The sequence below is a fragment of the Pezoporus flaviventris genome, unplaced genomic scaffold (assembly GCF_033815535.1).
Source record: "Pezoporus flaviventris isolate CSIRO_AGI_PZ_B2104156 unplaced genomic scaffold, CSIRO_AGI_Pfla_v1 ptg000037l, whole genome shotgun sequence".
Classification (NCBI taxonomy): domain Eukaryota; kingdom Metazoa; phylum Chordata; class Aves; order Psittaciformes; family Psittacidae; genus Pezoporus; species Pezoporus flaviventris.
Window position 1 is genome coordinate 10,690,299 of NW_026892585.1, and position 27,166 is coordinate 10,717,464.

The 27,166-nt window shown below is 40.0% G+C and overlaps 1 protein-coding gene across 5 annotated transcripts in view; it reads right to left on the bottom strand.

Moving 5' to 3' along the window:
- SUGCT (succinyl-CoA:glutarate-CoA transferase) overlaps positions 1–27,166 on the bottom strand; it is a 306,203-nt gene extending 279,037 nt beyond the window's left edge. For 3 of the 5 annotated variants that reach the window (XM_061464666.1, XM_061464670.1, XM_061464668.1), the window contains exons 1-6: positions 26,889–27,165; positions 23,281–23,332; positions 23,110–23,183; positions 20,163–20,248; positions 19,351–19,401; positions 15,982–16,102 (exon numbers count right to left, since the gene is read on the bottom strand). In XM_061464666.1, the coding sequence (XP_061320650.1) occupies positions 15,982–16,102; positions 19,351–19,401; positions 20,163–20,248; positions 23,110–23,183; positions 23,281–23,332; positions 26,889–27,054 (550 nt within the window). In that variant the 5' untranslated portion in view covers positions 27,055–27,165. Of the gene's footprint in view, positions 1–15,981; positions 16,103–19,350; positions 19,402–20,162; positions 20,249–23,109; positions 23,184–23,280; positions 23,333–26,888 lie in introns of all 5 variants that reach the window. The other 2 variants (XM_061464667.1, XM_061464669.1) reach the window with 2 other exon arrangements.

Sequence of the window (27,166 nt, forward strand, 5' to 3'; positions counted from 1 at the left end):
TTTTTCAGTTGAAAAGAAGTTAGGATTCATTACTAAATTCACCTCCACATATCTTAGGATCATGACTTGAATTTGACAGAAATTAAAGAAACTGACAAACAATCACACACTATATACCCTGAGCAAGTACAGGATATAATACACCTTCTTATTGTACAAAGAATATGGTTTTATATGAGTAAGCACCTCGTTCCATAAAGTTAGTTTGAAAGATGTACTCTTTTACAAGGCATTACAAAATTTTAGCCTCCCATTCTCCTCTTGGAATGAGGTCAGGGGTCACTGCAAGACAGGATCACAACGGCACTAGGTACCCCATCCTCACTTTGCAACATCCATTAGGACTTGACTCCTGGACAAGGAAGTCATCCCATCTATCAGAAAGCTTTTCTTCATGTTTAACTGGAATTTTCTGCCAAAATTTGAACAGTTATTTCTTGTCCCATGTATCACAAACAGATTATTCTCTTCACAAGAACTTGACTTATGGGAGGGCTGTTACCCACAAACCTATTCTCATTACACTCTTACTTTGCAGTAACATCTATAGCTTCCAATGATGTTTTCTCTACAAGACGACTTGCAGATCAGTGGGTTTCAGCCAACTCTGACAAACACTGGGATGGGGAATGCTTTTAATGTTCAAGTACATGGAAAAGTGCCAAATATTGCCACCATTTTCATTTCCAACAATGACAAAATACAGGCTATTTTTCAATAGTTTGCGTCTCCTACACCCAAAACTGTTTTCTTTTTCTTTGTTAGCTACTGACAAAGTGTTTTATTTTATCACAGTATTTTCAAAACAGAAGTAATGAAGACCATATGCTTACTGAGAAACATTCTCAGGTCAACACCAGCTACTTACAGTCTTCTTAACAATCTAACAACACCCACAGAAAATACCATGAATGGGCACAACAAAGACACTGGATCTTTGCACCATTTTAACAAGTCATATTCATTTCTTTGATGAAATCTCAAAACCTAACCATTTTAAACAGCAAAACAAAACTAACAAAAACAAATCCTGCAATCTTCATATGAAATAAGGCAATGAAAATAAGATTAATAAAACACAGAGAAGATAAGAAGGCTAAAAGAAGGGAGATTCCCTGAAAAAAAAATATTTCCTTTTGAAGCCAGCAAAGAAATCTTTAGTAATAACATGGAAAATGTTTGGTGATCTTTTCTTGGGACTTCTCTTTAGGATGTTAGAACTCAAACACAATAAATACTGCTTTACAAAAGCCTACTGCAAGGCTTCTGAAGCTGCCTAAAATCTTCCAGCTTTATTTCTGTTAACTTAGCTAGGCATCAGTCCAAGTATAATAGCTACTGAAAAATAAACATTAAACCATCAGTGAGTGTCTCCACAATTGTACTGTGTTGCCATGCTGTTCATATCCAGGATTTCAGGGCCTAATCTGGTTTCATTCACTGTAAACTAACCCAGTGTCAAATCTTAAGAATCGCAGGCTCTGTCTGCTATGGTATTCTTCATTAGGACAGAGTCCAAAATCCTGAAGTTTCAGATTTTATACAAAATACTGCTATTTAGATGAAAGAACAAGCAATGAACATGAAGTCATAAGAAAAATACTACTTCCACGCACATCTGAAAGTCAATACTTCATTTTAAAGCATGGAAGAATTATGACTTGTTCATTAAACTTCGTATATGCTTCATATTGAACAACAAATGGGAACACAGTGTTTCAGAGTACCACTCATTTTCAACTGTTTCTTATTCCCAAACTCACAGTATTTTGGATATTCAGACTATGTGTGACTGAAGAAATAACAGTGGAAAAAACAGCAAAGCCCTCCTGCTAGGTTGCTTAATGCCAGTGAAAAAGGCTAGCTCAATCACTTCCAGAGAACAAAAAATAATGCACTCTAGCTGCTGATGGTGTGCTGATGACAGAAACAACACAACTCCAAGATTTAGTGTCACACAGCTAGAAAGCCCACCTTCCTGGAGGTGCACAGTAGATCCAAATCACACAAGGACATCAATCCTACCAACAGAGAAGGGATCCTGTCAGCTCCCATCTGTTCCTCGGCAACCTTTGTTTCAACACACCTCCTTTCAGCTTCCACACCCTTTTCTACTTAGCTTGGATTACTGATATATTTTGGAAGCTTGTTTGATACCAGAGCCCTCAAGTCCTCTAGAGGCACTGAGACAGCATTGCAAATAGAGGAGAAATACAGCTTTCTGAAGCAAAATTAACTTCATACCAGAACATAAACCCATTTGTGGGGTCGCATCTCTGAGCGGACCAGTTTTACCAGCAAAAGAAAAGTTTTGTCAATATAATAACATAGTTGCTAATGGCTTCTGCCAAAAACAGCTAAACCAGTCAGTGTTCACATCTCTTCACATTCCTGAGCAGCACAGCTGTGCTGACAGCAAGCCTGTTGTATAGAAAACAGCCTCAAAGCTCAGTTCCAAAATGTGTTGTCAACCAGCTGAGTTTTACACAAGCCTCCTCCTTTGAACAGGCCTGGTCAGGACCCCAGTATGCCAATTTTGCAAGCAGCAGAGAAAAACCCACCAGCAACATGAATTTAGGAAGGAACATTATTATCCTTTGGTTCTGTATCCTGACAGATCGTAACTACATTTATCCTGTACAAAGAGGCCTCTTTGAAGTCTGGTTTTATTTTGAAGCGCCCTAAAAATGCACTTTTGTGATACTTATATTTCAAGCACTCTTGGATTGAATACATGGGGGTTTTGTGTATAATGCAAGTTAAAAAGCATTTTTACCATCACCACTAGAAAGCCTCTAGAAGTCAAGTCCATGTAGTTAAGAACTACCATGCTGAATTGCTCTGCAACACACCTCTGTCAAATCTTGCTGGTTCTATTTTACCCTGTGACCTTTTGGCAACTCACGTTCTCCAAACGGGTTGTAAATGTGTATTTAAGGGGTTTTAATCCTGTGATTGGTATTTGGGCAACAGTTCTATTGATAACACTCTGGAGGGACTGAAATCACAGTAAATCCGCTGGTTGAACTGTGCTAATAGATGTAGAAGTTTAGCTGATGTCTGAAAAGCAAAGAGTAACACAGGAAGATGAAAACAAACGCACTAAATTAGACTCAAGGCTCAGATAGCTATGTATTCTCACCCCAAGAATGGAGAAAAACAGATGCCAATAGGAACAGGATAAGTCTATCTAACACTTTTCTTGAGTACTCTCCTAGCTTCCAACAGTTTGCAGCTGATAATCTTCCTGAATATGTAGATTTGGGTTTTGGGGGGGGGGGGCGGGATTTAGTTCATCTTTAGAGCAAACTAGAATTGAGAGGTAAAGTTACAGGACACTTCCCAAATCAACTGTTTAGGGGCTAGACAGAAAACCTTTGCAACTTTCAGGTGTTTAGACTATACAGAGACACTTTCAACTTCATTAGAACATAAACAAGAACAAAAAACTGTGAAGTTTTTGAACAGTATTACAGTATTTCAAAAAGCTATCCCACAAATTCAAATCCTGTTAATCAGGCTTCTAAAACATGTAACTCTTTAAAAGTATTAAGACGTGAACAATAAAGTAGAAGTAACGCAAAGTAAGCCCATTATTTGTCAACTGATTGCAAGTCTGATTAACAGTGGACTTATTGCTTCCCAGTCTTCCTCAGAATGACAAGGGGCAATGGGTTCAAACAAACACTGGGGAGATTGAAATGAGCTCTCAAGCAGCAGTTCTTCCCTGTGAGGATGCTGAGGCGCTGGCACAGGGTGCCCAGAGCAGCTGTGGCTGCCCCATCCCTGGCAGTGCTCAAGGCCAGGCTGAACAGGGCTTGGAGCAACCTGCTCTAGTGGAAGGTATTCCAATCCCCTGCCACAGGCTGGATCTAGATGATCTTAAGGTCCTTTCCCAACCCAAACCCTTCTGTGAGTCTGTGATTAGGATTTTTTTTCTTCAGCAAGAGCAAGTATTAGCACAAAATAACCTAACTTTGTATTAAGAAAAAATACAAAATAAATACATCACTAAACCCAATATGGGGGAAAAAAATACAGGGTCTAACACACTCAGTGGTTTTCATTTGTGCCCAGCACCTCTGCACACAAATGAGGTAAACATCTTTTTGCAGATGCAACACCTATGATAGAAAACAGCAAGAAAGATTTAGGAGATCTTCATAAGCAGCAGAAAAGCAGCACCGGGAAGGACGCTCTGCTTGTGTAGCTGCACTTCAGTAGGACAGTAACTGGCACCATGAGCTAGGAAAAGAAATTAAAAGCTCCCACTGGTCTTCAGCATTTATTTCTGAATAAAGCAGACAACTGCTGGAAGGTTAGAACAATACTTGCTTTATTTTATATACAAATAACATTTGCAAAAAAATTAAATTTCATATGGCTCAGACTGCAATTTATACTCCATATATGAAGTATTTCACTCTGGGAAGAAATAATGGCCACAAAGTGCCAATCCTAAGGCATTCTGCTCTGGAATGGGTCTCGTGTCAAGCACAATGAGGTTTAGGGACTTTACAAGTGATTTCTACAAGGCAGAGTGAATTAGAACCATGTTAAATACTTAATATTTAATGCCAAAATGAAGAAAGCCCTTAAAATATGACAGCCCCTAAATACACAAGTGCAATTTTCAGAACCCTCAGCTATAGTACCATCTCCCTTTAAATCAATGCATATCTATTTCAGAGTCTCCTTCCTGAAGTTTTGCATTTACACAAATCATCCTTTGGTCCTAAAGAAGAGTAGGACATTGCAGAGAGCACACTGACAACTGTCACAAAAAGCGGTGCAGCTGTTAATACCCTAGGGCAGATTTATCATGCTGATTTAGAGATAGCTCCAGGCTTTTTCACCCCCTACACAACACTATCAAGTGTTGTAAACACATTCTGTTTCATCACAAAAATTCACTCCTATAAAGGAAAGAAGCTACATAAACGGCTCTAGGTTGCTCTCACAGGGAATTTACCAGCAGAATTATGTACCACAAGACCACCACTGCTACATCGATGTACCATCATGGTGATTGCTTTCTTAGAAACAGGAATTGTTTCTTCACTAACAGAAACAAGTGGGTTTTTTTTTCCTAAATTATAATGAAAAAAGTCCCTTTTTTACATCATTGAAGTAGTATTTGGACATCTGCATTTCTGCCAATTAATTGTCTCGCATAGCAATTCACTGCCTTTTTATATTAAAGTTTTCTGGTTTGATGGCTCAGCCAAAAGGAAAAATTGAGACAACTTGGATACACAAATGACATATGACTAGAAGTTTTTCAGGACAAGGCTGTCTAGATGTCTAGAAAGAAATCAGGCATTTTGGACTCAGATGTATACAAAACTCTACCTCTTCTACATTAACTTTTTTCTCTTAAAGCTCCTGCTGCATACCATTAACCTAGTTCTTCGCTGCAAAAGGAACCAGTAACCAAAAGGAGCATGACTAGCAGGTCAGGGGAGGGATTCTCCCCCTCTCCTCTGCTCTGGTGAGACCCCCCCCTGCAGTCATGCATCCAGCTCTGGGGCAACAGCACAAGAGGGACATGGAGCTGGTGAAATGAGTCCAGAGGAGGCCACAGAGATGCTGCGAGGGCTGGAGCAGCTCTGCTCTGAAGCCAGGCTGAGAGCTGGGCTGGTTCAGCCTGGAGAAGAGAAGGCTCCTTAAGGGGAGACCTTAGAGCAGCTCCAGTGCCTAAAAGGGCTACAGGAAAGCTGGACAAGCCCACGGTGGGGGGACTGGAACTAGATGACCTGTAAGGTCCCTTCCATCCCTAACCATTCTATAATTCTATGACTTCTGATTAAGCATAGTACCTTGTACTTGCTCCAACCTTTAATTCTTGTTCTTTTATTTGTGTAAGCAATTTGGTCAAGATAATTTTTAATTCTAATCCTGCTGTATAAATTCAGTCCCTTTCAGCTTCATGGGCTTCAGAGCTGCATGGAGGTCTCAGGCCAATAAACTGTAGCTTTTACACTAGGGCTTCATCACATGACAACCCATGGGGCTGTGTTGAGACAGGGACTGTTGGGAATGCTTTAAATGCCTGGCTTTGGGAAGAAAACCGGAGCTGAGTTGCTGAGGCCAGCTCCCCATGACTTAGCCACACTGCCAAAAACCATTTTAAAGGGGAGTATAAGGCTGTAAGGAAAGATGTTTTCCACCTGTGAGTCAGCCCCAGATTCCTCCCGTCACTCATCTCTAAAACCCACAACAAATGCCCTGTAGCTCATGATCATACGAGGATTCTGGGCTCATGCACATTCTATTCTATCACCTATTTTGAGAAAAATATCCAGCAACATCAGTTCTGAGGAACTGCCTTCCATGTCAGTCAGGATCAAGAGCTACTTTTTATATAACATGAGAGCTCAGATATCAGGGAGTTTCTCATCACTCTTGAACCACTTTTTTACATCACATTTCCCTAACTTGTCTAGAAAGCGTAAGTCAAAAGTGCTAAAAACTTTCCTACAGTCAAAATACACATCACAACGTTTATTACCCTGTTATAGATAGGTAATCATGCTGTCCCAATAATGATTTGTGACTCCAGAAACCCAGAGTCTCCTACTCAACTCCCAAAAACTCTTCTCAAGAGTACTTTATCTCAAGGCCCTGATTACTAGCTTAAGTGCCCATTCAGGCAACTTCAAGCTATCTAAATAAATTATCAAGCAAGTCTTTAACTCAACCTTCTTCCAACCACATAATGCAAAAAGCAGCGCACTGGGGAGGCTTGGTTTTCTTTTCCAGTGCTGTAAGGCTCTATTTTTATCAAATCAAGCTCAGGTAGAAGCTTCATACTTTTCCCCCTCTAAATGCCTTTTTTAATCACTGTCAGCACTTAAGTTCATACCTCAAGGCTTGCAAACCTGTGATTTTTCTGTTTATTTAAGAGAGGTATAATGTTCACAGTTTTCCAGACCTGCCTCCTTGTTCTTAAACCACATTAAGAACTAGTGAAGTGTGACACCCAGTTTGTTCTGACAATTCCTCTTTTGACGTATCAGCCTCCGACAGTGCAGTATCTTCTATTTTTATAAAACAACAGATCTGTTGAAAATTTCTTTATGAGCATCTTTTACTGGAGACTGGTACCAAGACACCAATCCTCTCTTTTGCAGTTTCCAGCTTAATCTCCTCATTCTCCAAATTGTTCTTGGTTTTAATGTATTTAAAGGACTGTTGCAACTCCCTTCAGTTCTCAGCTAGCTCTCCTAGTTTCCACTTCATTCTGCACATCATCCTACTCGCATCGGCTATTTGGCTCAACAAGCTTATACATTTTGCGATGCAGGTTTATTTTGACCCTTTTAATTCTCCCCTTCTAATTTGTTGTGCCTAGTTTTAGGGTCATTTTGCTTTTTTGTAATTCTGACAAAAAATTCCTCTTAGTGATTTGGGGTCATACATTTTAATAACTCTTTAATAGCTTAATGACCAAGACCATTTCTACAGCTGCTGTTAGTTAGTGAAAACTGCAAACACAGCTTAAGCCAGCTTCAGAATACAATTTAGTTTGCTACTTATTTATTAATAAATAATTTATAGCATCAAGAAATTATTTTGCCAAATGATAACATATTATGAAATATGCTCAATTTGTTTTAAGCAGGAGATATCATTTCTTTGGCAGGTAATCTACCCATTTCTACTAGGTAACTAATTCCAGATTATAACCATCTAGAAATCACAAGAACATCAATCTTCAGGGGAATGAGTGGACAAGACGACACAGACACTCCAAGTTATCTATAATTTTATAGGCCAGAATCATTTGGTAAGAGGGAGTTTACAAACTGTACCTAGTCCAAGGCAATTCCTTGTATCTCACCACAGTTAGCTCACAAATTAGAGGATATGCAGAACACTTTGGCTAGCCTTTGCCCAGCAAAACACACTGCGGTTGGCTTTTCTTTCCTGCTGGAAAGGCACTAGAGGCAAAGTAGGATATGCATCAAAATTATAACATGACATCTTCTCATGAGAACCCACTACAAATTATCAATACAAACAGAGATCTGCTGGGAAGTAGTAAACGCTAGTTCTATGAGTTATTATTAACTTGCATGCATACGGGTAGAGTGAAGAACTCTTTTTCCTTCTCATAGATTCGTTAGAATCACTCAAGAGAAGTGATTATTTTTGAAGATCTTAAGGACTTTATGTACATTAAACAAGAGCTACATATATAACAGATCCATATTCAGATCCACATGAAACTCGGGTGACACAAAGCACTTATTCTATCAAACTTTTGCTATTCTTTCCTCCTATTTTCTGCCTTTTTACAACACTCTTTGCCAACAAATTAACAGTTTAGTACAAAGTATGTGTAATTTCAGAATGAAGACTAAGTTCTTTGGAGTAAAGATGGCAAATCCTCAAGAAATTTATTCTATTACAGTAACACAAAGTTAACAAAAATACCAGTCCAAAAATCTCATCTTGTTGTTTCTTTGGCTGAACCAAGAATATTTCTAAGACTATGATTACCATTACGTATTCAAGTTCCATCATGCACAAATGCATCAAAAAGTCTTTACAGGAATAAAACCTCTTTAAAGGGCAGAAAATTTAAGCATCACATCCATATTTTAAGAAATTAAATAAAAAATATTGAAACAAAATTTTGTAATGCTATGATATATATACAAAGCAACCTGTACATGGCACAAAATACTACTTCCTTGAAAAGGAAAAGAAAAAAAAACCCTGAGAAACACTATCTGCAGCAAAACCTGTGCACGAGAGAAGAGCAAGCACAATTCACTCGAATGAGCAGAGCAAGGGGATGGGGCAGAGAAGCTGAGTAGTTTTCATCATTCAAACAAAGTTCCTTCTAAACATACTGCCTCCGGAGGCTTTAAGAAAAGGAAGAAAAATAAAAGTGCTCTGATTTGAAAACAAAGTTGTGCTTTTAAACAGTGCCCCCTCCTGTTCAAAAATAAACTGACTTTCTTATTTGAAGCACTACACAGACCATACTCAGCAACAAATGGTCACTCCCTTGTGACCTGTACATGATTTACTTTAACCAGCCAATTTTCAAAAACTTAAACCCATCTCAACCACAAAACTGTCAAAATACATTATATTTAAACTAGTTCTAAGATTACTCTCACCAGCACAGCCAACTTGTGAGTGAGAACAGACAATTTGGAGCTCAAGAGCACTCCAAAACAGCAGGGACGCTGGGAAAAGTCCTGGAAAAACTCGCAACCCTGCAACAGCCACTTCAGGGCTGGATACGTTCAATCCAAGCTGTTTGGATAAGAAACTCGTTTCGCTAATCACAACTTCCAGAACACCCTAAAGGAGACAGCATCTGGCTTACCTATGTCTAAACTCTTCACCTACACATGATCCTGGCCTTTCTGAAAAATTACACTCTACTTCATTTTACCATCACTAACAACTTGCAACAGTCCCACATTTAGAAATAGAATTCCATGCAAATATATTATTCCTGTATTTAAGAAAAACAGCTCAACCTGGATAAGTTATAAAGTAGCATTTTTTTCTAAGACGCATGTCTTGCAGATTTTACATTCTGCTACAGTACGTGCCTCTTCAGCTGAACCAGTCACTTCCATGTATGTTGCGTTAACAAAAAAGCATTTTATGTAATAGATACAATTCCTGATCTTTAAGCTGAGAATTCTGAATGTTGTCATTAATTTCTCACAGATTGTTTCTGCTGTTCTTAAGCACAAAACCAGGGAGGGAAGCAGGTTTGTTTTGTTAGATCAGTAAAAACAACTTCCAGCTGTTTGTTTAAAACCCCAAGAATTTCTGTTCTTTACAGGGAAGACTCAAAATAATTGAGACCTTTTCTGTCATGGTTGCAAATTTTTACTAATGCTGTTGTGGTTTGGTGCTTTTTTTCCTCCAATAGAAAACTCTCAAATCCAGCTTTAAGGTATCACAGCAGCTGGGAAATACACGTTCTTAATATTTGTTAGTGCTTCGAGGATAAAGTCTCCAAAGATTTTTAGTCCATGAAGTTCATGCTCTATCGTATCATACATCCCAGGAATTTGTTCTCATACATGTCTGTACACTGTCTCCACATACTTGAGCACGCTCTAGCCCATGTTTTGTTTATATTTACTGGTTTGTGCATGAGGATAGCACATAAAACCCAAGCATAGAAAGAGGGTATCTCCTCTGCTGCATTCCTACCAGCACTGCAACGCAGAAAAGGAGACACTGGAAAAATATGGAGGTTAGCACAAAGGTTCTGAAGAGCCCAATTAGCTGGAGAAGGAAGCTGGTAGGAAAACGCGAGCCTGAAGCCAAAGCAGGTAAGGGAAACTTGTTTGGTGACAAAATGGAGAGGGGAAGAGTGAACTGGATGAGGTGGGTAATCATGGCTAGGAAAGAGCAGGAGGAGGGTATAGACCAAGAAGGAAGAGAAACAGATCTGACAAAAAGACCACAAGCCCTGACAAAAAGGGCACAAAGGCATCATTGTAGGTGGAATGTTGAGAACAGAAATACTAGCCTGTAGGCCACCAGAAGTGAATACAAAGGGAGACTAGGTGGAACCATACAGGACTAGGGTTGCTACTGATTAGACTGCATTTCATGGCAATACTACAATTTATAGCAAGGAGGCCAAAGAAAATAAGCAAAAAGTAAGGTGATAACACCTTGTATTTTACCTACCATCCAAAGGAGAAATAAGTTTAATGCAATACATACAGTTGTATTAAAGATGGCACATATGAACTATTCATGACCATATGACCAATGTGATATACTCCAAAGACAGCCTAGCCCTATCTAGCTCTACATCAAGCAGTAGCAAATAGAAACTCCTAAGCTATAAGCACACAAGAACAATATCAATAGGCATGCACTAATTCAGCATCTGAACCAACTCAAGGATGTGGCAAAAAAACTAATCCATACCAAGAAAGTGGCAACTATCACTATAACCATAAATGCAAAATGCAGCCAGTGGATGCTGAATTAGCCAGCAACTGGGATAAAAACATTCTAGAAGACGAGTGTTTAAGAAAAGGCTAGCAGTTAGTGCTGACAATCTGCTAGCAACTCTGAGGGCTGAAGAAAAATGCAAACGCCATAATTTTACACATCTCTTGTCCCAAATACAATCATAGAATCATAGAATAGTTAGGGTTGGAAAGGACCTTAAGATCATCTCGTTCCAACCCCCCTGTCTTTGGGCAGGGACACCTCACACTAAACCATGTCACTCAACCCTCTGTCCAACCTGGCCTTGAACACCACCAGGAATGGAGCATTCACAACTTCCTCAGGCAGCCCATTCCAGTGGCTCTCCACCCTCACAGTAAAGAATTTCCTCCTTATATCCAATCTAAACTTCCCCTGCTTAAGATTTAACCCGTTACCCCTTGTCCTGTCACTACAGTCCCTAATGAAGAGTCCCTCCCCAGCATCCTTACAGGCCCCCTTCAGATACTGGAAGGCTGCTATGAGGTCTCCACACAGCCCTCTCTCCTCTGGGCCAATGAGAAGAGATAATAAGCCTTTAAAAAGTGAAAGCACCCCTCCCGCAAAGTGTAACAGCCATGACAACGGTAAGTATGACAACTATTTAAGCACGCTCTCTCTAGAATAGCACAAGGAATAAAGTGCAGTGTAGAGGCAGAAAAGTACCATTCATTTGGATGATCCCTAAATTTAAGAAAGTTTTAATGTCCAATTTGATTTATGCTTGCATTCAATAACAGAGTGAGACAAAAAGAAGCCAAGACAGACATCTTGATCACAGCTGCTATCCAAGTTATGCTAGAGGATGAAACCGATTCCTTCAAATGACTTGTTTATTGATTGCATTCCATACCTATGAAGTTTAAGCTTGAGAGGTAATACAGTTCCAAAAATAAAACCCCAAAACATTCCAGATGATATCCAGCCTCATTAATGAGTTAAGTAAATGGATAAGGGAAGTAGTGTCCAGTAATTATTTGTAATTTATTAAACAAATCAGCTGTAATGTCTTCAGCATGTATACTAACAAGAACAAAAATTAAAGTTGGAAAAACACTCCAGTTCTGACACTTGGACATGTTTATTTCTTGGCTACTTATTATCAAATGTTATGCCAAATTGTCTGTATATATTCTCACATCTAAGATGTAATACATACTACATGATATTCATTAACAACCAACATAATTTTGTCTGTCAGTTACGATACATAAAATATACCCTTAAAAAGCATACTTAAAACTGGCCAAGCTAAACAGTATAAACCATTCCAACACTCTATTCAAAGACCTCAGAACATAATTCATGTTATACTGTGTATTCATTAACTTCCACAAAACTCCCAAATCAGAAAGAGCTTGAGAACCAACATATTTCTGTTATCTCTTGTACAGCCTGTATGCAGGATGCCAACGATGGCTGAAAACCCACAGTTTAGATGCAAAAGGGGCTGTTGTAACCAAGATAATTTGCCTCAATGATTTTCAACATTTTGGAAGATAACTAGTCAATTCAAGGTTCTAGGCCAGCACATCCTTTACATCTTCCTTAATGTGCAGTTTCCATACCTCTAGGTAGGCATTTTATATACACTTTATGCGGCATTACCAAAAAACCTTAGATCATGCTCCCAACCTCTATCTGAAATACGACATTTGAGCTCAGAGAAACCTACTGGATTCAGTGTGTCTCAGTTCATTCCACTTCAGTATCAATCCTGACCTACATTGCCATAAGCATAGCTTTGGATTTAGACAAGGCTGAAGTTCTTAATGACTTCTTTGCCTCAGTCTTCACTGGCAAATGCTCTGAGCACACCACCCAGGTCTTGGAAGGCAGATGCAGGGACTGTGAGAATGAAGACCTTGGGCCCACTGCAGGAGAGGAACTGGTTCGAGACCATCCTAAAAACCTGAACGTGCACAAGTCCATGGGTACTGATGAAATCCATTCACAGGTCCTGAAGGAGCTGGCAAATGAAGCTGTGAAGCTGCTGGCCATCATATTTGAGAAATCATGGCAGTCAGGTGAAGCTCCCAATGACTGGAAAAAGGGAAATACAACCCCCATTTTCAAGAAGGGGAAAATGGATGACCCAGGGAATTACAGACCAGTCACTCTCACCTCTGTGCCTGGCAAAATCTTGGAGCAGATGCTCCTGGAATCCATGCTAAGGCACATAAAAGTCAACAAGGTGCTTGGTGACAGCCAGCACGGCTTCACTAAGGGGAAATCCTGCCTACCCATTTGGTGGCCTTCTATGATGGGGCTACAGAACTGATGGACAGGGGTAGAGCAGTTGATGTAATCTACCTGGACTTGTGTAAAGCATTCGACACTGTCCCACACGACATCCTTGTCTCTAAATTGGAGCGCCATCAATTTGATGGATGGACCACTCGGTGGATAAAGAACTGGCTGGATGGCCGCACACAAAGAGTTGTGGTCAATGGCTCAATGTCCCGCTGGAGAACAGTAACGAGTGGTGTCCCTCGGGGATCGGTGTTGGGACTGGTCTTGTTCAAGATCTTCGTCGGTGACATGGACAGTGGGATTGAGTGAGCCCTCAGCAAGTTTGCCGACGACACCAAGGGGTGTGGTTCGGTTGATACCCTGGAGGGAAGGAATGCCATCGAGAGGGACCTCGACACACTTGTGAGGTGGGCTGATGCCAGCCTCATGGAGTTTAACCATGCCAAGTGCAAGGTCCTACACCTGGGTCGGAGCAATCCCAGGCACAGCTACAGGTTGGGCAGAGAAGAGATTCAGAGCAGCCCTGTGGAGAAGGACTTGGGGGTGTTGGTAGATGAGAAAATGAACATGAGCTGGCTTCAGTGTGCGCTTGCAGCCCAGAAAGCCAACCATATCCTGGGCTGCATCAAAAGGAGCGTGACCAGCAGGTCGAAGGGGGTGATCCTGCCCCTCTACTCTGCTCTTGTGAGACCTCACCTGGAGTATTGTGTGCAGTTCTGGTGTCCTCAACATAAAAAGGACATGGAACTGTTGGAACAAGTCCAGAGAAGGGCCATGAGGATGATCAGGGGACTGGAGCACCTCCTGTATGAAGACAGGCTGAGGAAGTTGGGGCTGTTCAGCCTGGAGAAGAGAAGGCTGCATGGATACCTCAGAGCAGCCTTCCAGTATCTGAAGGGGGACTATAAGGATGCTGGAGAGGGACTCTTCATTAGGGACTGTAGTGACAGGACAAGGGGTAACAGGTTAAAACTTAAACAGGGGAAGTTTAGGTTGGATATAAGAAGGAAATTCTTTCCTGTTAGGGTGGTGAGGCACTGGAATAGGTTGCCCAGGGAGGCTGCGAATGCTCCATCCCTGGCAGCGTTCAAGACCAGGTTGGACAAGGCCTTGGGTGATATGATTTAGCATAAGGTGTCCCTGCCCATGGCAGGGGGGTTGGAACTAGATGATCTTAAGGTCCTTTCCAACCCTAACGATTCTATGATTCTATGATTCTGTGAATCCCAGATCCCCAAGACCAGAGGGAAAGGCTCCAGCAAGGAAGACTTAGTCTCAGCAGAAGTAGTTAGGGAGCACTTACAGAGAACATGCAAAAGTATTCATCCTTGTCACAAAGGAGGCCTACACTATTTTGTGGTGCATTAGGAAGAGTGTGGAGCCAGTTTGGCACAAATCCATAAAGATGAATAAGAGACTGGAGCATTCAACACATGTTGAGAGGACAAGACGGATGAAACTCTTCAGCCTAAATAAGGGAAAGCTCTGGGGAATCTTAATGTATATAAATATCCAGTGGGAGAGAATGAGCAAGAAGAAGCCAGAACCTTCTCAACAGCATCCACTGACATGACAAGGAGTAATAGGCAAGTTTTTCTGTACATGGGAAAAACTTATTACTGCGAGGGTGATCAGACACTGGAACAGGTTGTCCAGAGCAGCTGTGGAAATGCTCAAAACCCAGCTGAACAGAGTCTTGGGAAACCTGCTGTAGCTGGCCATGCCTGATCAGAGAAGTTAGACTAGATGGTCTCAAGAGGTCCTTTCACCTAAACAATTCTACAATTCTGTGAAATTAAGTAGTACATTTCCTTAGGCCCTCACTGGAAGTAAGGTTTTTGTCTATTACCAATAAAATACAAAAGCACTCAAAAGCAGCTGTGTAGCATGAACTGAACAACAGATTGATCAAATCAAAAGGCCAAATTACCTCACAAATTGTAGTTTAGATGTATTTTTTATTTTTTTCATCATTTACAGGTACAGCAACTACATAAAATACAAAAAAAAATCACTTGACAAGTTCCAGTTGAGATTACATGCACAAACAAATGTGAAAACATCATGGTAACTAACCACTGACCAACCTCAAAACATATTTAAACAAAGATTCTCAGCAAGCCCTGAAGGCAATTGCCTTCCTACTCTTGTCTTCTTCAGACATTTGCCACATAAACATGATAAAAACATCACAACAGACTAGAAAGCTATTTGATTTGTATTAAATGACATCAAAACCCAGCAACTAAAAAGCCAAAGCCATTTGTTCCTTAGAAATTCAGAGGCATAACAGATTTGTAACTAAGATTTTAAACCAGCCTAAAATATCTGTAACTTCTTTAACTTAATTGCCCTTTAATAGCAGGCTTTACAGGCATGGATCCTTTAATTTTTGTGCTTGATCAAGATCTTACAGAGGGTGTTTATTGGCGGGGTTAAATGATTTTTTCAGACTTAATTTTTACATGCATGTAGTTATTGATATTCATGTCTGATATCTTTTCTTTCTTCCCAGCATTCCCAATGCTTCTACCATTTTAATTACTAAGCAATAAACTGTAGCAAAGTAGTATAAAACATGATGAACACAAAACTGCACAATTCCAAAGAGAGATGTTCTTCAGAGCAGTAAAGAACAGTGATTAACAGGTTGGAAAACTGCAACATGTATGACTTTTGTAACAAGTTGACTGGAATAAAGGAAATAATGAACACAAATAACGGAAATCAAAATACCTGTTATTGAGCAGTACACTATGTGAGGAGCAATCTTTTGAATGTCTTCATAACCTAGCCCTATTTCAGCCAGTTTCCCTGGGATGTAGTTTTCCACGAAAACATCAGACACTGCTGCAAGCTGTAGAAAACAAAAGAATGATTTGTTAATGACCTTCCACAAGTTCAGTAAATTCCTCATGTAACTTCATCTCAAAATCTTGCTAAGCAGAACAGCTCTAGTCTTTCTGACATGAGAGAAGTTACAAACCTATTTTTTAGCCTGTTGGACTGTGTATCTGTACAAACTACATATTAGAGATGCTATATATCCAGGAAGATGCCTGCCAAAATCCTGAAGTGACTACAGAAATCTATGATTATATTACCAGCATCACATCAATTTTGCAAGACTTGACAACAGTTAACGGAACAGTCGCCTCTATACCTGCACTTAGCTTGAGGAAAAGGAGGGAGCAAAAACACATCTTTATTCTTCATGCTTTCTCTACACTAGAGCCAAACAAGAGTAACAAATAATGATGCTATCAACTTGATAAACCTATCAGTACTCTTTGGAATTTTTGCCTGGGTTTTGGGGGCAAGGTGAAGAGGGTTATTTTTATTATTTTTTACAAAAAATCCACACAGAAGAGAATGTGCATACATACTGATGTGTATCAATAGTTTGCTTTATTGAGTGAGAGAGCATGCATGAGACACTGACCTATCAGCTAAAGGTAGCTGAGAGGAAGGAGTGCCATCAGTTCCCTGTCAATTGAATCCTCCCAAGTTATTCATGAATAAGTAGAAAAGTTAATTAGTTAAGGCTAAGTACTCGGGAGAAAGGTATCCTCAAGGTTATTTAAATGAGCTTCTGACAATAACTGCTCAGTAATGCCCTAGAGAGATAGTGAGCCACATTACAACAGAAGGAAGTCAGAGCATGGGATTGGTGCACATTCCAGCACCAAAGAGAAAAAATAATTTTCATTCAGAAAGAAACACAAATATTTGGAAGGCATTCAACAGTGAGGCAAAAGCACTAGGAAGGAAGGCAGGGCTACAAATGACAAAGAATAAACATAAAAGACCAAAGGATAATTTTGTGGAAGTCATGTAATTTGGAAAGAGCAGACCCCTGGACAAGTATTTTGTAGTGCTGTGCCAAAGGAAGAAAAGCAGCCAGGACTTGCAATTAATAGTATCAGTAGTATCAAGTGAGCTGAAGAAATCTATCAAAGCCATGCTTTTGTCGTATACCTGAAGATTCTCTTTTCCTTTGATTTTGAATATCATTCTAGATTCTGAGATTTTCCCTCTTCTACCTAGACAGAATTTATGACAGGGGAAACAAAATGTATTCTAACCATGCAAACTTCCTTAATAAAAACCAGAAATTACAACTTTAATACTTTTCATTATAGGGCTTAGACTTGGGACACAACTCACGTTTATGTATGAGTAAGCAGTGTCACAAACTCCAGTTTCTTGTCATCAGTTACTTTACTGACATGAACACTACTTTTCATAGTAACAGATACTTTGCTGAACAACGCTTAGTTCTATAAACATCTGCCACGATAGATAAAACTTCTTACAGTATAGCTACTGTATGAAGTTACTTTGTCACAGGATCTCATTTCCACAGCTACTGTGGTGAACATTTAACAGAGTACGTTCTCCCACTGGCAGTTCCATAACATCACATCTTAGGAAGTAATTCTCATACATTCTTGACTATTTCAGTGATACAACTGGAAGGGAACAAATAATATTGCTGAAACCATTTGGCTGTATACTTACTGCCAGCTATCCTATATTCAGCATCATGCTAGCTCTAGATTTACAGTGGTACATGAGATCTTATCAGTAGGAAAAGGGTGTGAAGCCTGGCACTGAGCTGACAGAGAAGATGCTGCTCTTGCATAACAAATGAGGGAGAAGAAACTTGCTGCTTGAAGAATTACATGAGATTTGAAATTAACCAGGCATCTGAGCCTTAAGCACAAAGGTTATATCTCAAATTCTTAAATCACCAGCCATTCAATTCCACAATCCATAAAAAGGTTCTCCATATTGAAGGCAGGAAGCTATATATTTAAAAGCAAAATCAAGCAGTACTCTTCCTGCACAAATACCAAGATGAGAAAAGGGGAACTTCCAGCCCACACGTGTGGGATCAGTGGACATTTTATATACAACAGTTTTTCTTTCACCATTTTTAAAGGTCAAATAACAAGCTAGTCTTCTTATGCAAGGCAACCAGTTTTAAAAGTCCTTATTTAGAACATGACTAGTTTATTCAAAAATGTATCTGTCTCATACCATACAAATTTATCCCAAACAGTGTTTGTTTCCAAAACCTTAAGATAAGCATACAGCTTCCTATCAAATCAATAATAAATGGTTCTGTTCTGCAGAGAGAAGAAGCATCACAGTATCTTTGGCTTATAAACTCAAAGTACTTCCATATAGTGTCTTAAATATAGCTGACAGGGAAGAAAAAAAGGTCAAAAGTATCAGAATACTTAATCTATTTCATTTGCATGCAATATTCCCAACAAAAAATGCTACTAGGCAAGTTACACTTATTGCAGGACACATACAGTCTCACTGTGAAAAAGTGATTTGAACTGATACTGAAACAGCCAGCTTAATAGACGCTTAACAGAATGAGCGTATAGAAACCAGCTCACCTTCTTTGATGTGTTAGTACTGCAGGGCTAAAAACACACCACTAGCAAGTAGCAGATCTTATGTTTCTCAATAAATAAGAAAGATGACAAAGGTCTCACAGAATGTGAAATGTGATTTTTTTTAGGTTTTTTTTTAAATGGAAAAAATGGATCCCCCTTAGAAGACCTTGCATTCTGAACTCAAACACTGAAAAAACACCCAGATACTAAGCCTGACCTACAGGACAGTATTTCTCAGACAGATGCACAGCAACTGAAGTCATGAGTACACTGGGACATTCAAAAATCTGCAAACACTGGAGCCCAATGTCTCCTCTTTGTAAGCTGCTCACCATTTCATCAGATCAGTCCAGCTTGAATCTTTCTAATCAGGTAGTACAGCAAGACCCAATACAGTAACAGTAAAAAGAAAGCACTAGGCTATTAGACCTTTTCCTCACAATATTTCATTTGAGGCTTCTGATGACATTTTCATGTAAATTTTGTGTCTCAAATCATAAGAAATTAAACTGAAAATGAAGTCCAAAACCAGAGAGTACAGAGGCTATATACTGTAATTTAACAAATTTACTGCACACATACCTGGTTTTAATTATCAGGTATTAAACTAACACTTGAAATGCAAAGTTTATTCTTTATTACTCAGGATCAAAACAATACAACACAGGCAGAGTTGGATATCAAAACCTACCTCTCTGATTAGCTTTGCTCCTTTTGAATCCTTCATGTTGATAGCTATACTCTGGGGATAAAAAAAATACAACAGTAATTTATGTGAAAGCCCTTCTGGTAATTATCATCCTCTTCTAAACATAACCAACAGTCAAGTTTCACATTACAGCTAAATCAAATAAGCAAGTTTTAACATACACACTACCTCCCCCACCAAAAAAACAATCTGTTGGTAAATCAAGCTGAACTGTGTCACCAATGGATCAGACAAGCACCAAAACAAGGCTGACAGATGTGCAGTCTGTTCATTGTATGCTTGCACAGCACCTACTACTGCAAGGACACATGGGGATACCAGAAACATTTGTTTCAATTGCAAAAAGCCATTAAACAGCTCAGGCATGTCACAATGCTTCATCTTAATCCCCAAGTTTCACAAGCTACCCTTAAACCAACCCAACTGTGGCATGATGCCTACACTCCTCCAGCTGCAGCTGACGCAGGTCAGCTGAGCTGATGGACCTGAAAAATATGGATCTTCTAAGTAGAATAACCCTCACCTGCAGCAAGGCTCATTTTCAGTCAGTTTGCACAAGTATCTGAGGACTGGCAGGACCATTCCTGTTTTCTGAGTTTGCCTCAGCTGACTACAGCAGCATACCAGAGCTTTTCAGCCTTTTCTGTTTCCAACTCTTTGGTTTTCTTCTGGAATTGACTCATCATAACTTAAAGCCAATCTAGCTATTGCTCCATTACACATGGAGAAGTGTTACATCTTCAAATGTAATTAAAAAAAGCATAGGCTTATGTTCAATACTGCTCTCCACTTACCTTTTTATTTCTATTGACACTGAGAAAATAAACACTTTCAGTTCCGATAAAAGGTGGGCCCCAGGCTCTTGTATCATCACCAGCTCCTGAAAGAAATGCCATCACATTTTCTTAGTTGGCCAATACCACACTGCCAACAAATAAGAATAGTAAGTTTTCTTCTAATGTCATATTTCACCACTTCAGCTTCGTCTAGTAAGCAGGCCAAAAAAAAAAAATCAGTTTAACACATAGATTTTAGAATTTTTATGTTTAAAAAAAAACCAAACCCTAAAAGTGAAGGTAATTAAGCAAAGTAGACACAGTGGTTGCTAGTGCTGGGATTACTATTAGGTTTTAAAATAATATGTAGCCCCATACCACTAATGTATTTGCAGGTTTTTGGTTGTTTTTTTGTGGGTTGGTTTGGAGGTTTGGCTGGGGGGGGGGGAGGGTTTGGGGGGTTTTTTGCTTGCTTCATTTTTTTATCTTTTGTAACTTAAAGCAGAGATACAACACCATAATTTTAGACAATCTGGAAGAATTTAGTTGAAGCTTTTGCCCTGCACTGAGTCACACAGTGCACATGGTCAATAAGCTATTGCTGAAACACTCAAGACACAGCATAAAGATACCACTGATAAGCACCAACTTGTTAAGCTGCATGCTGCCAAACACCAACAAGAAGCAAAACCTACTCCTGATGCAATCCCCCACCTGCAGCCCTTCCAGAAATGCTCCCACCTTAAAAGGCAAGATGGCATTAAAGCTGCTGCAGACACTGATGTCATTGCATCATTCATGCTTAATTTCGAATTTTAAGTCTTTGCTAATTATCACAAAGGCTGGCAATCTATTAGAATTAAAGCTACATTTAAATTCCAAAATAATCATCATCCCAAGTGCTAGCAAGCATGCACATCCCTACATCTATTTCAGTATCTAGACTTTATGTACTTCACCTGAGTGAAAGCTTTCCTTAGCAAGGCAACAAAGACTGATACTAGCATAGATCCAGAAACAAGCTGAAAGACCAGTCTTACACAAGATAGTATGCTACATGACAATGGCTCTGATAACACAAAGTCTACAGCCATTTAAAAATCAAACCTGGCAGAAGTTATGCACACATATAAATCCCTTATCAACTTTTGTACTGTTCAGTATCCCAAAGAACTATTCTGGTTCAAGCAGGAAGGCATGTTACCACTTCAAGCCATTCAAAAAAAAAAGGCATTTCAGTAATACTTTCCATGTAGGACACTAATGTGGCTACTAACCCTTAAGTATTAACACCCTTGTGATGTAGACACCCTCTCACAGAAAAAGTTGATTACTCACATTCTAAAATGTTTGAAATTCAGAATTCTCAGGCTGCCCCTCATCTTCAATCACAAAACAAAACTAAGAGCTGGAATGCAAGTCTCCAAAACTGTTACTTCATACTTAGTGATTGACATAGCTCCATTCCTACTACCTAGATACCTGGAATAAGACCACAGTCTAATCTGACTAGTTCAAAATGGATGCAGCTTCTGCCCTATGAGAAAAGTGAAAAATACTTGAAGCAACAGTGAGTGATTAAGGATAGCCCATAGGTCTATGTGACAATTTTGGTTAGACATTCAATGTTTTGTTAAATGTTGAAACATTCATTTTTTGCTATTTAAAATACAAGGAATGCAATACATTTTACTATCTCAAGTGTGTAATTATCTTCACCAGCTCCCTTCAAAATTAATACCACAAAAAGAGACTTAAAAACATGGAAATTTAAAGGAGGAAAAAAGACATGACATAATGAGGCATGTAATTATGCCATAGCAGCTGCACAAATGCATAATGATGCATAAAACAAAGCCAAATCCAGGGAATGTTCCTAAAAAGGAGCTGAATGCCTTGCAATTTGTTGTTATTCTTGTATGGTCTTACAAATTAAAAAGTGTAGCTATTTCACAAGATTAAAGCATTTTTTACCATTACCCAATCCACAGCAACTCTTTGGGTAAGAAGTGCATGTGCTGAGGGGAACAAGAAAACCATTTAGTTAAGCTAAAAATACAGAAAAATACAATAAATACTATTTATGAATCTTAATACACAGAGTCCAATGAGACTCAGAAGGAGCTACACAAGTTTCTGCATCTGAAAACACACAGCCAAAGCTCATTAATTTCACTTCCAGCACTAGCATGAAAGTTTTCATGCAAATTCAAAAATCTCCCTTTTCCAATTAATTCCACCTATGTAGGAATTATTAGATCCTGGACTTCAAAGATACAACTACCTCATGCAGAAAGCAACTCTGTTCACTTTGTTACCTGAAACTCTAGCAATATATTAAAATCCTTCTCAAGAAAGTCACCTTATAATGCACCAGTCAAATGCTTGCCAGTCCCACTAGATCTGTATAATATTACATAAAAGCACTGCTAACAAACAGCATACATATTTTAAATGCTCAACAGAATCAATTAGGTTGAAAAGACCTTTCTTCCTTTTAATCATGAAGCTGAAAATGGAAAGGTTTTACAAGTTTATCAAATGTTGTGCACCAAACACTACAGTTAAAACCGTTTTAACCCTCTCACCACATCACAAAAATCACCACACACCTAAGCATGCCCAACCCCATGCAAATTTAAAATCTAACAAAGTCCAAACAACTCAAACAAAACCAATTTAGTTTTGAGTGATGGAATAAGGCATTTTAAGTGGTGACTCAGTATTGTTTTATACATTAATAACTGAAAAAGTTACCTGACTTTATAGCTTCAACCTTCTCACTCTTCTAAATGTACACACAGGCTACTTCTGATCAAAACACACATACAAAGAGCACAGTGTTAAGCTTAAAGCAAACAGATCATACATGTATAAGCAAACCTATCCCAAATTCTTAGTATGTGGGGTAATTAAGCTACCCCATATTCTTCTTATACCTAAAATAGAGAAATAAAAATCTTACCTGGTCTTTCCACTTTGATGACTTCAGCCCCTAGATCTCCCAAATTCATTGTGGCAAAAGGCCCTGCAAGCACCCTGTAACAATAGAAAAAAAATTATCATTTCCTTTATTTTTCCTATCACAGTATTTGCATCTAAACAGACTACTCCAAATTACAGACAAAACACAAACCTTGTTAAATCAAGAATTTTCACACCATCCAATGGCTTTACATTACTAGCACCTGACAAGAAACAGAAAACAGTGACTTATACTTGAAGAAAGATCCAATAAAAGCATAGCAAGCAACACCAGAATGACACAAACTAAAACCAACAGGTAGTAGACCAATGTGAAGCACAGTATCCTCACAAAGCATTCTGACCTGTGTGGGTTTCTGCACTCACATCACACACACAAAAGAAGGTCGGGTATATGAACCAAGATACTTATTCTGTCTTATGTAAGGTAACTGTTAGGAAATGACAATGCTTTCATCCTTCCCAACCTGACCAGCTCTAAGAAACAACAGCAGTTGCAATAAGCATCACAGACAGAACAAGTAATATCACAGCCTAGACCACAGGTTTACCACCTATCTCTTGCGTGACCTTGGGATACCCTCAGCTAACTCAGTGTCTTTAAGTGCAGGCTGGAGACACTTTACCATACTGCGTGGATGGTAATTCCCACAAACTTCTAAATTACCATTTAGAACATGGTCTCATACCATACTCACAAAAAAAGTACATGGCCAATAACACCACAAAAATTACACAGTATTGTCATGTTACGCTGACAGAGGGCAGACTTAGAATAGACATTTGGAAGAAATTCTTCTCTATGAGGGTGCTGAGGTGCTGGCACAGGGTGCCCAGAGAAGCTGTAGCTGCCCCATCCCTGGCAGTGTTCAAGGCCTGTTGGACAGGGCTTGGAGCAACCAGGCCTAGTGGAAGTGTCCCTGCCTATGATTCTATGATCTCTTCTTGGGGGTTGACCAGGTAAGAGAAAGATATAAAACACAGGGGCAGAAGGGAGAGAAAAAACAAAAAAGTAATTGAAGCATAGATTTCCTTACAGAGCAGGGAAGAACAAAAGAACCACAGTCCCTCAAAGCATGCAAGGTAGTTGGTGCATCTCCTGAATCATGCAGTAGTCAACACCTGTGTCACGTGCTCCACACTCCCTCCATCAGTCCTGAGCCAACCTTGACTCACCCCCATAACTCTCCCTCCTACCTTACTGTATATATGATAAGAAAGAAACTAAGAGGAACGCATACAATTTAAAACCTCTGGCAATATGAAGCAGTATTGGGAATTCAAGACTCTGTTAAGATGTTTTTAGTCACTGTACTGATTTCTGTGAGAACACTTTCACCCCTTTCTTCAAGTAATTTTCCTCCATTATTATCAATCACTCCAGAGGGACTTGACAGGCTTTGGTTTGTAGGTTGTGCCAGTGCCAGGTAAACACCACATATCCTCCAGTGTAACCTCAATTTTATCAGGTTGGCCATGGCTGAGAAAACACTTAACCCTATGTTTGTCTGTTAAGGAACTGAGCACACTATCTGCCTCACAGTGGCATCACTGTTTACAGAAAACAAGGAAACAGCTTTACTAAGAGCACACACCCCTAAAGAAATAAGAATCATTTTAGGTAACAAAAAGGATCCATCTTCCTCTATTCTTTCTACATCTTTTAAAGCTGTGCTCCTTACTCAACAGCTCAACTACTCTCCTCCTAAGCCAGCACTTAGGGTTACTTTTGTTTCTCACACATACAACTACCAGAACAGCAACTTTGAAGAGCCGTAAGATTCTCTACCTGTGGCCAAGTTGCAGGAATACATAGAAGATATCTCTCAAGGAAGCCTAACGAGTATTAAAATTAGCCTGTAAATATGCATTTGTGCATAACTAAGACTGAAGAATTCTTATCAATTATTATATCACTCACAGTGTGGTAACAACTAACACTCCACTCAAGGATTAGAGATCTTCTATAATCAGAACAGGGGAGTATAACTTTTGTTTCAGAGACAAACAGATCACTGTTAATTGCTTAATGTCAACAAATAACACCCACATGCACAATGATGAAGAAATGCGAGGAACAGGAGAGATCAAAAGCTTGCATCTGAAAATCTGAGGGAAAAGTCTTGAGTACTGTTAGCCTCTTCAAATTAAAAGAGCAAATACCCAGAAAAGAAAATATTTCGGACCTAGATTTGCGTTCCAGCAAGACACTAACTGGCTGAAACAACAATTAAAGGCTTGTTGACCACGAGAGAAACAGCAGTTCCAGTACACTGATCCCAAGTACCAGAGTGCTACCAACCCCATACATAACAAAAAGAAGCAAAGAAAAGAGAGCAGAATTGAGGACTTCTTGGCCAGAAGCATCTCTGCATTGTTCCCGTCACCACATACCTTAAGTTAAACTTTTCCTGCTGCCTGTTTTCTGTTGGAATTCTGGCTCAATAGCCTAAATTCTCTAAAATGTGAACTCATACTTTCTTATGTTTTATTTTAATTACTCCAATATCTTAATGATTCAAAGAAAAAATCCCATTTTCCCAGTTCTAACTATACTTTATTTGTACACTCTTTATTCCCATGATGCTTGAACTTACTGCAAACTACAGTCATACAAATTTTTTATTTACAACTTTAATGAAGAATAAATAGATCCACTTCACTCCCAATACAGTTTAAACTTCAGTTAAGCTCAGCAGGTTGCTCCAAGGTTGGTCTAACATAATGCCAGTAAATGATCAACAGAGAGATCATTCTGTAAAACATAAGTTAATTTTAATGTTCTATTCCCAAAAAAAAACAAAAAGCACCACAACCTCATACTTAAAAGTGATAGAAGAGGGCACTGAAGAGAGCTGAAAGTATCCTGCATATGGTAGCAGATGGGAACTAGATGACCTTGAAAGTCCCTTCCAACCAAACCATTCTATGATTTTTGCACAATTGCAAATTAACAGTGAATAGATTCCATTCCAATTACACCCAGTTCCAGAGGACATCTCATCCTTAAGTCTATTGTCTCTACTTTGATTGCACAACCGGTATTTTTTTAGTTCATACATGCACCAAGTTAGGATCCAAGCCCATCACTGCTATGGATCAACTCGCTATCAATAGGTACACCTCAATTAGGGATGCACTTGGTATGCGCATCTTAAGAAGGGTAACTCTAAACCTCTTCTGATTCTAATGAAACCAATGTAATTTCATTAATTGCAATTCTTCATCAATGCAATTTTCCTATGTTGTTAAGTAACAAGAAAGCTGAAAGCCAGAGAAAATGACTTGGTCGCAGCTCGGTTTTATTTTTCATCATTCAAACAAACACAGAACTGCATGAAGTCAAGAGAGTTGTAACCTTTGAAACACCAGGCCTAGCACCGGACAGCAGGCATCCCCCCAGCTTCCCCCGTTACCCATTTCACTCCTTGCCCCACACGACCCAGCGCAGCGCAAAGTCCAACGACGGCTGCGCTCACCTCAACCCCGCAGCCCAGCAGGGAGCTATACAAACGAAGGACCCTGCCCACCACCCGCTCCTCGCCCCAGCGCCGACACCCCTTCACAAGACCCCACGGACGGCCCGCGGTGCGAGGGGCTGCAGCCAGACCGACCCTCCCTCAGGTGCTTCACGTCCCGCCGCCGCCCCCCCACCAGCAAAACGGCTCCGACCCTCGCAGCACCGCCTCAGAGCCCCAGCGGAACGCAACGGGCAAAGGCACGGAATGGAGACTGAGGAGGAGGGCGCGGCACCGCTACCTGCCGGGGGAGCGCCTCCGCTCCGCGCCCCGCCGCCGTTGCTAGCGAAGGCAGCGCTCAGAGCTCTGAGGCAGCGCGGTGCGGTAGTGCCGCCGGCACCCGCGACGCGCAGCCTCCTCCACAGCCCGCCACACCAACGCGTCCTTCGCAGCCCGCCGCGCAGCATCGCCGCACGCCTCCCAGAGCGCCGCGAAAAGATGCGCACGGCCCCGCACCGCGCAAGCGCCGCCAGCCGCCACCCCCTAACCCCGCCACAAACGGCGACAGCGTTAAATCGG